The sequence below is a fragment of the Sapajus apella genome, unplaced genomic scaffold (assembly GCF_009761245.1).
Source record: "Sapajus apella isolate SASKATOON/1434 unplaced genomic scaffold, GSC_monkey_1.0 scaffold74, whole genome shotgun sequence".
In the NCBI taxonomy this organism is placed as follows: Eukaryota; Metazoa; Chordata; class Mammalia; order Primates; family Cebidae; genus Sapajus; species Sapajus apella.
The window spans coordinates 9,712,943-9,725,093 of NW_022437014.1; the positions used below are offsets into that span (position 1 = coordinate 9,712,943).

A 12,151-nucleotide genomic window follows, 5' to 3' on the forward strand; every position below is an offset into this window, starting at 1 on the left:
AATCCCAGGCCCTCGTTGCTCCAGGGACGATGATCCTGTGAGCCAGTCATCTCCCCCCCCCAGGAACCTGGGAGCCGTGTGAGCCCCACAGCCTTTGTCAGAGGCGTGTAGCTCTCCCCAAGCTTTAATATATAGCATGTCACTAATACCTGTGAGGGAGACATCCTTGTCTCCATACACATAGGAGGCAACTGTGGTCTAGAAGGACAAGGGAGCCGCCCCAAAGGCACAGGGAATATATGGCAGAATGAGGGATGCATTCGCTATGGAGATGCTACCGTGCCCTGGGTATTCTATGCAGGCTCGGGGCTACAATCAGCAAAGCGCAGACCTCGCCCTCAAGGCACCTGGCTTCAATGGGAGACAGATTCATTGAACTCAGATCTGCCGTCTGCTGGTAAATGGTTAACAAGAGATTCTCTGGGGGATGTAGAAGCTCCAGTGTGCAGTATTTGCTGATCCTATGGTATTAATACCCCGTCATGGTGACTTCTAAGCCACCAGTCTGACATCGCTAAGCAGGAAGTCAGGACGATGGGCTCTTAGGAGCTGGGAGGAGCAGACAAACAGCCCACTCACCAGAGGCTCCAACTCTAAGCCAATGTGATTGACCTGCCAGGTGGAATCCACCCCAGGAGCACCAAAGAGCAGGATCCTTTAGAGACTAGCGGGATATACCAAAGCTTACCAAGGGGAACCCCAAGAGAGGCAGCCCCTCCCACAGGGCTAGCAGTGGCCAGCTGAAGCCAGCTGCACTCCAGGTCTTTTCTTTCTCCATTTAGTACTTGCTGATTGAGTCCCTGCTGTGTGCCACTCTCCTAGGACTCATCAGAAAACAAAGCCAAGATCCTCACTTGAGCAGGCCAAGGGAATGGAGAGTGTGTATTTGGGTGGGAGAAATAGTCCTTAAGTGTCTATGTTAAATACAGTAGTCAGGCTAGGCAACATCTGAGTGAAGGCTTAAAGGCAGAGGGGTGAATAGCCATGCAGATATCTGGGAATCCTTTCAGACAGCAGGGATGACCGTGCAAAGGCCTGAAGTCCTGTGCTTACAATCTCATGGAACTACAAGAATCCGATGGGCCTTGGAGCTGTGTGATTCCACAGGGTGGAAGATGGAGCCAGAGGGGGCTGGGGCCCAGACCCTGAGGGGCTTCTCCCCTTGACTCACCCACCCTCCCTGTCCAAGCGGCAGGATGCAGGGCAGAGGAGTCTCAACTTTAGTACACTTACAAGCCACTGAGGTGTTGTTCAAGTGCAAATCCTGGACTCTGGTCCAAGTGGGTCTGACTGGGTGGAGCTTGGGAATCTGGATTTATAGCTGGCCCTGTTGGAGCTGGAACAGATGAAGGGGGGTGAGATATGAATGTGAACCCAGGGACCCAGCCACCCCCTGAAGGCCAGGTCACCCTGGGAGATGGAGGCAGACAGTTGCTATTGTCTGTTGCACGCACACATTGACTGTTAGGACCCCTCATTCCCAGACCCTGTAGCTAAACCACTGACCTTGGCTGGGGTCTACCTGTAGCCCACACACAGGGAGTCCTTCTGTTCCAGGGGCCCAGCCCACTTCACCAGGTTGAGGCTTCGTCCAGGTAGGCTTGGGGTCATGGCTCCAAGCAGGCAGGAAGCCTTTGCTTTCCTGGACTTATCCCCTGCCTGCTTCTCCCTGGGGGACCTCCTGGCTGGGGCAAGACAGATTCCAGGACCGCCCCCCCATCCCACAGCCAGCCCCCAGACATTGCTGACTGAGTCCTCTCTGGACACAGGCTTCATGGCTAAGCGCAGCCAATGTGCCTACAGGTGCCAATACCACTCATCGGGCCAGAGAACATCGTGGATGGAGATCAGACACACATCCTGGGACTCATCTGGGTCATCATTCTGCGTTTCCAGATCTCCCACATCTCCTTGGACAGGGTATGACTCAGTCCCCACCCCCCAGCACCCAGTGACCCATCCCAGCCCTGGCCTCACCTCAGACCCCTGGGGACCAAGTCGTTGCATGAAACTTTTACGATCCCCATAGGAGATCTTGGAAACCACAAAGTCAATATTTACTCTTTAACCATGAGCAAAGAACCCAGGATGCCAGAGATACTGTAACATTGAAGTATGCTAAAGTGAGGGCCAGAGCCCTGGGCTTCAAACTGGGCCTGGGCAAATGATTCACTAGGGAGGGTTCGGGGCCACTGTCCGGCACCCACTTTCACCCCTGTGTGCTGCTCCCCAACTTGGCACTGAGGCTCTGCAACTTCCATCACACCACAATGTACTGCTGGGGTAAATGAAAGGTATGGAGGGATGCCCAGCTCTGGGGGTTCACAAAGACCCTGGCACCCTGCAGAGCACACAGTATTCCCTTCAGGGTCCCCAGCTTCCTCCATTCTGCCTCTTCCCCCCAACACTGGGTCAGAAAGATTATACAGTCTTTGTGGGACACGGTAGTCCCAGCTCTCGGGAAGCTGAGGTGGGAGGCTATCCTGAGCCCAGGGTGTGGTGAGCTGTGATCGCACCACTGCACTCCAGCATGGGTTACAGAGTGAGACCCGGTCTCAGAAATAAGCCCTTATGCTTACTCTTTTTCATAGTTTCATGATTTCCAAAACACTACCTAAAACTCAATTCTAGTAGGTAAGGAAAACCAACCTGGAGAATGAAACTCCCATGAAAAGAAGCCACAGATCTGGCACAAGTCCAGGACAGCCTCAAAACACGGGCCTGAGTCCCAGGAGAGCAGGGGTCTTGTGTGTCTGCATTCCCAGGGCTGCGCGTCTATTTGAAAGCTGAAGGGGTGGATGAATTTCTAACTGACCTCAGCCCTTTCAGGAAGCTATGCTCACCTCCCCAGGCCCCTGGGCCAGTTCTGGGTCACCCTGCAGCCCAGGCTTTTGGGAGCAGCAGGGCACATTCTCCCCTGACCAGCACCGCCTCCTGCCTGTCTGCAGCCCCCTCCGGCCCTGTTCCTGCTGACTCAGATATGTTTGGGCTCAGGCTAGCCCTGCTCCCTCACAAGCCGTCCCCTCTTCTTTCCCAGTTCCATCTGCAGCCTGGCCCCACCATGCAGGGTACTGGGGCCTGAGCTCGCTGGGGCAGAGCCCAGCTCCAGGGCCCCCTCGTCTCTGCCTGGTGCCCACACATCCTTCCTACCCAAGCTCTGGGGCTTAGAGGCCAGGGGAAGTGCAGCCTGCTGGGCCTTGATGTTTTGAGTTTATAACAGGAAGAGGTCAGGCCTGGGGGTGCACGCCTTTCATCCCAGCACTTTGCGAGGCCAAGACAGGTGGATCACTCGAGGTCAGTACTTTGAGAACAGCTTGGCCAACACGGTGAAACCCCATCTCTACTAAAATACAAAAAATTAGCCAGGGAACGGCACATGCCTGTAATCCCAGTTTCTTGGGAGGCTGAGGCAGGAGAATTGCTTGAACCTGGGAGGCAGAGGTTGCAGTGAACCGAGATCGTGCCACTGCACTCCAGCCTGGGTGACACTGCAATCCTCCATCTCAAAACCAAACAAAAACAAAAAACCCAGGAAGTGGTGACGAAGGGGAGTGCACAGGAGAGAATCAGGGGAGGGGGAGGAAAAAGGAGAGATGGGGGCTTGGGGGTGTGAGGGGGCGAGGGAGGGAACAGATTCAGGGACAGCAACACTGAGGGAAGGACGGGCACTGGGGGAAAGAAGATGAGGGAGAGGAGGCCGAGAAGGGGAAGTGGGAGGGAGAGAGATGGGGAGAGGCAGGTGGAAGCCGAGAGTGGCAGCATGGGGCAAATATGGTGGGAAGGGGAGGGGCCGAGAGCAGCCTGTGGCACCCTGTGAGGCCCTGAGCACGACTGGCAGGTGGGTGCTGTCAGATGCTCCTGGGTGCTAGCCCCTCCCCTTGCCATCTGGGGGGCCCTGGGCAGTTTCCAAACCTCCCTTGCTGCACCTGGTTTGCTGCAGTGCTGACTTCACAGGGTGGGGAGGGCTGAGAGCCATAGCGCCTGGGCCTAGGGCCTGGCTCGCAGAAAGCCTGCAGTGGCAGGACCCAGTCTCATGAAGCCCAGCCTCGATCCCACGAGCCCAAGGTCAGTTAGCACAGAGCCTGGCCTGTCAGAAAGGCTCAGAAACGGGTGGCGTTGCTGTCTGGTCACCTATGGTGACACAAAGCCAGAGGCTGTGCAGTGACGGCTTTCCTTTGCTCTGCTTCTTTGGAAGGCCAGTAGCTCTCACCCCCAATCTCTGCCCACTGTGGATGAAATTGGGTAAAGTCAGATGCTCTGAAGAGAGGGGAGTCACACCAGCCCCGGGCCGGGGAGGAGCAGGGTCCGCTGTGGCCAGCCTGCCTCTCCCACAGCCTGCAGTCTCTCTGCCACCCCACCCTGTCCCTGCACGGTCACCCCGCTGCCCTGTCCCACCAGGAGGAGTTTGGGGCCAGTGCAGCCCTGCTGTCTACCAAGGAAGCCCTGCTAGTCTGGTGCCAGCGGAAAACGGCCAGCTACACCAACGTGAACATTACTGATTTCTCCCGAAGCTGGAGCGATGGGCTGGGCTTCAATGCCCTCATCCATGCCCACAGGTGTGACCCCACCCTCGTCAGGAGGCCTCTGCCCACGGAGCCCATGGCTTCCGGGTTGGTCCTCAGTCTGCCCGTTCTCCCACATCTTTGAGCTTGAAGGAGGAAGGAAAGTGGACACAGATGGAGAGAGGGCCGATGTCTGAGTCCCTGCTCCGTCAGCCCCTTTCCCTTCCCTAGACAATGCCGTGAGTCTGGCCAAGTTTGCCTTTGACCCCAGCCTTCTCCACTTTCTGTGCCCCTCAATTCTATTCATGCTCTTCACTCTGGCAACACCCACCCTTTGGAGGGTCCCCCAGCCCCCTCCCCCAGCCTGGTCCCTGTGCCCAGTGAACCCCCCTCTTTATCAGAGTCCCACTCCTTGCGCAGGGCCTCAGTTAACTGTGGGAAAAACAAATTCACAAGACAGTGTGAATGGCCATAGCAGCATGAGTGCGTTTAAGAATCTACCTGAAGGAAAGCATTCAGTTCCTGCTGGTGAGGCGCCCTTCCCGTTCTCTGTCCAGGCCAGACCTTTTGGACTACGGTTCCCTGCGTCCAGACCGCCCACTGCAAAACCTCGCCTTTGCCTTCCTGGTGGCTGAGCAGGAGCTGGGCATCGCTCAGCTGCTGGACCCCGAGGACGTGGCGGCTGCGCAGCCAGATGAGCGCTCCATCATGACATACGTCTCCCTCTACTACCACTACGGCTCTCGCCTGCATCAGGGGCAGACTGTCCAGAGGAGACTCGCTAAGGTAGGGGAGAAAGGAGGGGTGGGTGAGCAAGGGTTCCAGAGGCAGACAGGCCTAAGTGTGAAGCCTGCCCTGCCACCTACTAGCTGTGTGGCCTTGGCCAAGTCACCCAACTTCACTGTGCACCCTCTGTCGATGATGATGCCTGGATAACAGAAGGCCACGTGAGTGCTCCAGGGAGCACTAGTAATGTGCCCAGCACAGTGCCTGGCATACAGGAGAAGCCAGGGGAGGAATGGCCCCTCCTGGGCCTCCCCATTCTCCCCGACTCTCAGGCTTTTAAGCTTCTAATGGGATTAAAAGGCTTAGAGAGCCAGGATTCTGCAAGGACAGGCACAGAAGAGACTCTGCTGGCAGGGGCTACACAGAGTTCATGTTTTTGGGGGGCTTTCTTACTCTGTGGACACGATGGCGGAGGCTGAGGCCTGGAAGTGCTCTTCTCAGGGTGGGTATCTCAGTTGGGGTATGGGTGGGGATGATGCAGGCCAAGGGATCTGTGCTGCTTTATAGGGTGGGGGCTCAGGGAAGGGAAAGGAGGCCTGGAAAAAGAACAGCAACCTGAAGGACCTCCACCCCCACTAGTGAGGCCAAATGGGTAAAACAGGAGGAAGGCAAGATAGCCTCACCCACAGTTGTGGAAAGGGGCCCCAAGATCCTGGGTCTGACTGCAACGCAAGCAAACCCAGGTCTCTGGGGTGGGGGACCAGCACTTCAAAGCTTCTTTGGCTCAGAGAAGTAGCTACAGTCCACCTGGGGAACTCGGGCTGGCACTCAGTGCCCATTTCAGGACCTGCCCCAAGAAGCACCCAGACCCCTTCCCATGCCCTCCACCAGATCCTGCTTCAGCTCCAGGAGACAGAGATACTGCAGACCCAGTACGAGCAGCTGGTTGCCGACCTGCTACGCTGGATTGCAGAGAAACGGGCACAGCTGGAGGCGCGGGATTTCCCAAACTCGCTGCCCGCCATGCGACAGCTACTGGCAGCATTCGCCGCCTTCCGCACCCAGGAGAAGCCACCTCGGCTGCAGCAGCGAGGAGCCGCAGAGGCGCTGTTCTTCCAGCTACAGACAGCACTTGAAGCCCAGAACCGTAGGCCCTTCCTGCCTCATGAGGGCCTGGACCTTGTAGAGCTGTCTCAGTGGTGGGCAGAGCTGGAGTGGGCAGAGGCTGCACGGAGCCAGGCCCTACAGCACAGGCTACTGCAGCTGGAGAGGCTAGAAACCCTGGCCCGGCGCTTCCAGCACAAAGCGGCCCTCCGGGAGAGTTTCCTTAAGGATGCAGAGCAGGTGCTGGACCAGGCTGGAGCCCCGCCAGCCAGCCTGGCTACAGTGGAGGCAGCTGTCCAGAGGCTGGGCATGCTGGAGGCTGGCATCCTGCCCCAGGAGGGGCGCTTCCAGGCCCTGGCTGAGATCGCAGACGTCCTTCAGCAGGAGCAGTACCACAGCTGGGCAGATGTGGCCCGCAGGTGAGCCCCGAGCACACGAACTCTCATAACCGGCTGAGGCTCTCCCACCACACCACCATCCTTCCAGGTCACGTGCCCATTTTTTTTTTTTTTGCCACAGAGGAGAGGGGTGATTTATGGGTTCAGGGCTCCCCCTACAAAGGCCTGTCTCCCAGCGATGCTTGCAAGTCTACCATCAGTAATTCATCCTTATTGGTAAAGCACTCTCTAGGTAGCCTCTGATTCATTCACTAAGTAAGAATTTGAGTGTCTACTGTGTCTCACACGCTGTGCTAGGTGCTAGAGATTTAGCAGAGAAGAGGACAAACAAATTCCTTCCCTCATGAACTTACACACTACTAAGAAAAACGGACAAATAAGAAAAAGGCATAGCATGTGGTAATCTTAAAAAATAATAAAGGAGAGGTTGGGCACAGTGGCTCACACCTGTAATGCCAGTATGCTGGGAGGCCGAGCCAGGCGGATCACCTGAGATCAGAAGTTCAAGACCAGCCTGGCCAACATGGCAAAACCCCGTTTCTACTAAAAAATACAAAAATTAGCCAGGCATGGTGGCACACGCCTGTAGCACCAGCTACTTGGGAGGCTGAGGCAGGAGAATCGCTTGAACCCAGGAGGCGGAGGCTAAGTGAGCCGAGATGGTGCCACCACTGCACCCCAGCCCGGCAACAGTGTGAGACTCCGTCTCAATAATAGTAATAAAGGAGGAGAGGGGGATATGAGGTGCTAAGGTAGAGTGGCTAGAGGGGATTCACTGGGAAGTTGACTTCTACATAAAGACCGGAAGTGCTGAGCTGGCTGTGCATACAGGGGAGACAGCATATTCTAGGCAGAGGAAACAGCAAATGCAGTGTCCTTTTAGGTGAGCCACATGCCTGGCAGGTTTGAAAACAGCCCAGAGGCCAGTGCTGGCCAAAGTGAACAAGTGGCAGGAGCTGAGGTCGGGGGGGACAGGGGTGAGGGGTGGGCATGGAGGTCAATCCAGGCCCTGCAGGGTACAGTAAAGATTTGGCTTTTGCTCAGAGAAAGATGGGAAATCAGCAGAGGGCTGGAACAGAGGAGTAATACAATCTGACTTTCATTTTGTGATGCTCACTCACCTGGATGTCATGTTGGGAATACATCCAAGGGGCAAAGGCAGAAGCAGAGAGACCAGTGACAAAGCTATTGCAGTAATCCAGGATGGAGCAGCAGTGGTGATAAGTGGTGGGGCTCTGGATAGATTTTGCAGTAGTGCCAAGTAGAATTTGCAGACAGATCAGACATGTCATGTGAGAAAGTAAGTTATCAAGATTTCAGGCAGGGCATGGTGACTCAGACCTGAAATCCCCGCACTTTGGGAGACTGAGGCTGGTAGATCACTTGAGGTCAGGAGTTCGAAGCCAGCCTGGCCAACATGGTGAAACCCCCATCTCTACTAATAATACAAAAATTAGCCAGGCATGGTAGCCCATACCTGTAATCCCAGCTACTCAGCTGGCTGAGGAAGGAGAATCACTTAAACACAGGAGGTAGAGGTTGCAGTAAGCCAAGATCACACCACTGCACTCCAGCCTGGGGGACAGAGCAGATACTGTTTCAAAAAAAAAAAAAAAAGATTTTAGTCTGAGCACCTGGAAGGATGGAGTTTTTATCAGCTGAGATGGGGACTGCATGCAACGTCGGGTGCCCCAAAGGCCGAATCCTTCCAGGCCCTCCTTTTGCCTCCTCTGCCTGTGTCCAAAGGTAGGACACCCTGCCCCTATGGCCCCCAACCAGGATGTTCTCAGAGTCCACAGACCCTGCCCCAGCCAGAGGTCAGACTCCTCCAGGAAGCCAACCCCCACCACAGACCAGGAATCCTGAAGCAGCTTCCCTGCCCCAACCCAGAGGAGATCGCCCTTATTCTCATGTCCTCCAGGCAGGAGGAAATTACCCTGCGCTGGCAGAGGCTCCTCCAGCGTCTACAGGGACAGAGGAAGCAGGTGGCAGATATGAAGGCTGTGCTGAGCCTGTTCCAGGAGGTGGAGGCTGCCTTCAAACAGCTGGAGGAGCTGCAGGTGGGCACTGGACCAGCAGGCCCTTGGGAAACACAGCAGGGTGGAGGACTTCCCCGCGCTGGTGCTCAGAGGGACCCAGCACTCTGGGGATACTATAGTGACCACTCATCTCTGACCAGGAGCTGGCCAGGTCCACCACCTGTGGGCAGCAGCTGGCAGAGGTGGTAGAGCTGCTGCAGAGGCATGACCTGCTGGAGGCCCAAGTCTCGGCCCAGGGAGCCCACGTGAGCCATCTTGCCCAGGAGGCAGCAGAGCTGGACTCCTCCCTGGGCACTAGTGTGGAGGTGCTGCAAGCCAAGGCCAGGACACTGGCCCAGCTCCACCAGAGCCTGGTGGCTCTTGTCAAGGCCCGGTAAGATCCCGCCCCAACTCTTCCACCTTTTCCAGAGCTTTTCTATAACCCGTATTATCTCCTGCCTAGGTTAAAGTACTGGGGTCCTGGCGGATTTCTCCACACTGACCCTACTCCAAGGCCTCTGTCTCACCTGTTAAGTCATCCAGGGAAAGGAAAACTCCTGCCTAAGGGGAGTGCCTGACCCTGGAGGGGAACACACTGCCCATTCCCCACCACTCCCCATGTTCTTCGGTGGCCCCTACTGTCCCTCAGGCGAGCCCTGCTGGAGCAGACCCTGCAGCGGGCAGAGTTCCTGCGCCACTGTGAGGAGGAGGAAGCCTGGCTGAAGGAGTGCAGACAGCGGGTGGGGAATGCGGCCCTGGGCCGGGATCTCCACCAGATCGCAGGCGCCCTGCAGAAACACAAGGTGGCCGCTCCCCGCGCACCCCCACCGGTCGCCAGCGCCTCACCCGTCCCTCTCTCTCGGCCCCCAGCCCCTCCTCTATTCTTCCTTCCCTGAGCCCCCTGCTCTGCCCCCGCTAGGCCCTGGAAGCCGAGGTCCACCGCCACCAGGCTGTGTGCGTAGATCTCGTGCGGAGGGGTCGCGACCTCAGCGCCCGCGGGCCTGCGACGCAGCCGGATCCCGAGGAACGCGCAGAGGCCGTGCAGTGCTCTTGGCAGCTGCTCCGGACCCGGGTGGCGGGGCAGGGCGCATGGCTGCAGACAGCCCTGCTGGTCCTGCAGGTAGCCGGGTGGGGTGGGGCCGGGGCCCAGCGGGGCGGGGTGGGGGTGCCATCACCTGCCCGCGCTTAGCTGCTCCCCTGCATCCACACACCTCCCCAACCTCCTCCCGCAGTACTTCGAGGACGTGGCGGAAGCGGCTTCGTGGCTGCGCGAGCGGCGATCCTCGCTGGAGAGCGCATCCTGTGGCCAGGACCAGGCGGCCGCAGAGGCCCTGCTGCGGCGCCACGAGCGGCTGGAGCGCGTCCTGCTCGCCTTCGCCGCCGAGCTGCGGCAGCTGGAGGAGCAGGCGCGGGTGGCCTCGGCCCGGGCGTCATTCACGGTGCGGGCGGGACCTAGAAGGGACGCAGACCAAATGCCGGTCGGCCTCCGCTCAGCTCCTGGTCTCCCTTGCCCCACCGCGGCTGGGCCACACTGAGGACGAAAATGAGAGGGCCTTTGTGGCCTCTGCCCTGGGATTCGTGTCCTTCCCGTGGGTTTGGGTGTCCCTCACCCCAGTCCTCCGCTGCATCTCACCTGTCGACCTAGCCGAGAAGTCGTGGAATCCTGTCTGTGCATGCGAACTGAGGTCACCCAAATACAGCATGGCCTGGCTTCCGTGGCCGGCAGTTTCAGAGCGTGAAGCAGTTTCCTCCAGGAAGGTCCCCCTCACTTTCACCCAGGCCGGTAGTGACCCTTCAACTCAGTTTGGCTCTGTCTCCTGACAGCCCTTGTTGGTTTCCGGTGGCCTAATCACTGTCCCAGACTGCCTTCTGACACTCCTTGCTCAGATCATTGAGCCCCCAAAGTTCTTAAAAACATGGGTAGCTTGGTTCACAACCCCCTTTCAAGAAGCTGTGTATGTAGCACAAGATGTGGACATCAAGGCCATCTGATCCTGTGCTCACGTTTTGCCCCTCGACCCTCAGCCCCAAGGAAGCTTCGTGTCCCAATCCATGTCTCATACACCCTTTAAGCTGCAGCTCAGGCCCTCCAGATCTCAGGGCAGGGAGGCAGGGGTGGCCTGGCCAAAGCCCCTGCTGCTTGATGGGGCCCCCTCTAGACACGCTGCCCTCTGTCACACAGGTGAAGTCTTCCCCGAGCCCTCCAGGAGAAAGCCTGAGGAACCCAGGGCCCTGGAGTGAGGCTTCCTGCCACCCTGGCCCTGGGGATGCCTGGAAGATGGTCATCCCAGCAGAGCCGGACCCTGACTTTGATCCCAACACTATACTCCAGACACAGGACCGCTTGAGTCAAGACTATGAGAGTCTGCGGGCCCTGGCAGAGGTAACGTTCCTTTTTCGAGAAATGCTCATCAAGCCCTTACCCTGTGCCAGCAGCTCCTGTGCAGTGATCGCAGGGAAGAAAGTCATGACTGACATGCTCCCTGCCCTCAAGGAGCTTTTCCCATGGCCGAGAAGATGTCAGACACCTCATTAGATGCAGGTGTGATGGGATTGCATGAGAAGGTAGCCCAGGTCAGGCTGAAGGTCAGGCTTGGAGGGAACAACGTTTAAGCTGAGGCTTGAATGAGAAACAGAAAGCAAGTAAATCCAGGGGTGCTTGCCAGGACCTGTGCAAAGGCAGGAATGGGGCCCAGTGGAGGAAGCGAAGACCCGGGTGCCTGCAGCACAGAGGCTGGGGAAGCCATGGCCAGAGGACAGACTAGACTAGAGCGGCAGGTAGGGGTGGGGCAGGCAGAGAGAGCCATGTGGATTTTACCTAAGAGCAGGGCTGGCACCGAGAGGTTTGAGCAGGGCAAGACCAGAAAGGAGCACACTGGCAGTGCCCTTTACCCTACCCTAAACCCTTGCCAGCTCCCTCCAGATGGAGCCACAAGGCCCCTGAGAGAGGATGTGGGGCCCAGCGGTGAGGTGGGGAGCCCCCTCTGGCCCTGACCCTGGGCTCTGTTGGTGGGCTGGGATGGGGAGGAACACCCCTTTCACCTGCTCTGAGAGCCCTGTTGGGGGCCCTAACCCTCACCCCAGCCTCGGGCTGCCCCTCCCCAGGTCCGCAGGGCCCAGTTGGAGGAGGCCATGGCCCTGTTTGGCTTCTGCAGTTCCTGTGGGGAGCTCCGGTCATGGCTGGAGGAGCAGATAGCACTGCTCCAGAGGATGCAGCCCCAGGTCGACAGCCTGGAGGTCACGCAGCTCAAATATGAGGTACGGCCCAGAGGGCTTGGCAGTTCCTCCTTGCCTTGCCCCTGCCTCCCTATGGTCTGTTGCTATGACTCAGTTCTCCAGTTTATCTACGGTCCTGCCTGGGGGTGGGGAGCAGAGCTGGCCTGAACTTTGAGGACCTCCTGGC

General features: G+C 57.8%; 1 protein-coding gene and 1 long non-coding RNA gene across 2 annotated transcripts in view; one reads left to right on the forward strand and one right to left on the reverse strand.

The window, feature by feature from the left end:
* Positions 1-12,151, forward strand: part of SPTBN5 (spectrin beta, non-erythrocytic 5) — a 46,548-nt gene that overhangs the window by 1,502 nt on the left and 32,895 nt on the right. Inside the window, exons 3-13 of the mRNA XM_032251240.1 lie at positions 1,804-1,920; positions 4,399-4,556; positions 5,060-5,288; positions 6,120-6,751; positions 8,652-8,790; positions 8,910-9,142; positions 9,398-9,551; positions 9,668-9,868; positions 9,981-10,187; positions 10,931-11,131; positions 11,854-12,006. Of these exons, the coding sequence (XP_032107131.1) occupies positions 1,804-1,920; positions 4,399-4,556; positions 5,060-5,288; positions 6,120-6,751; positions 8,652-8,790; positions 8,910-9,142; positions 9,398-9,551; positions 9,668-9,868; positions 9,981-10,187; positions 10,931-11,131; positions 11,854-12,006 (2,424 nt within the window). The remainder of the gene's footprint in view (positions 1-1,803; positions 1,921-4,398; positions 4,557-5,059; positions 5,289-6,119; positions 6,752-8,651; positions 8,791-8,909; positions 9,143-9,397; positions 9,552-9,667; positions 9,869-9,980; positions 10,188-10,930; positions 11,132-11,853; positions 12,007-12,151) is intronic.
* On the reverse strand, positions 138-8,112 carry LOC116532117. The gene is made up of 5 exons (XR_004260722.1): positions 7,852-8,112; positions 5,004-5,283; positions 1,234-1,336; positions 689-1,091; positions 138-149 (listed from the first exon to the last, which is right to left on the reverse strand). It is a non-coding gene; the product is annotated as an uncharacterized LOC116532117 (long non-coding RNA).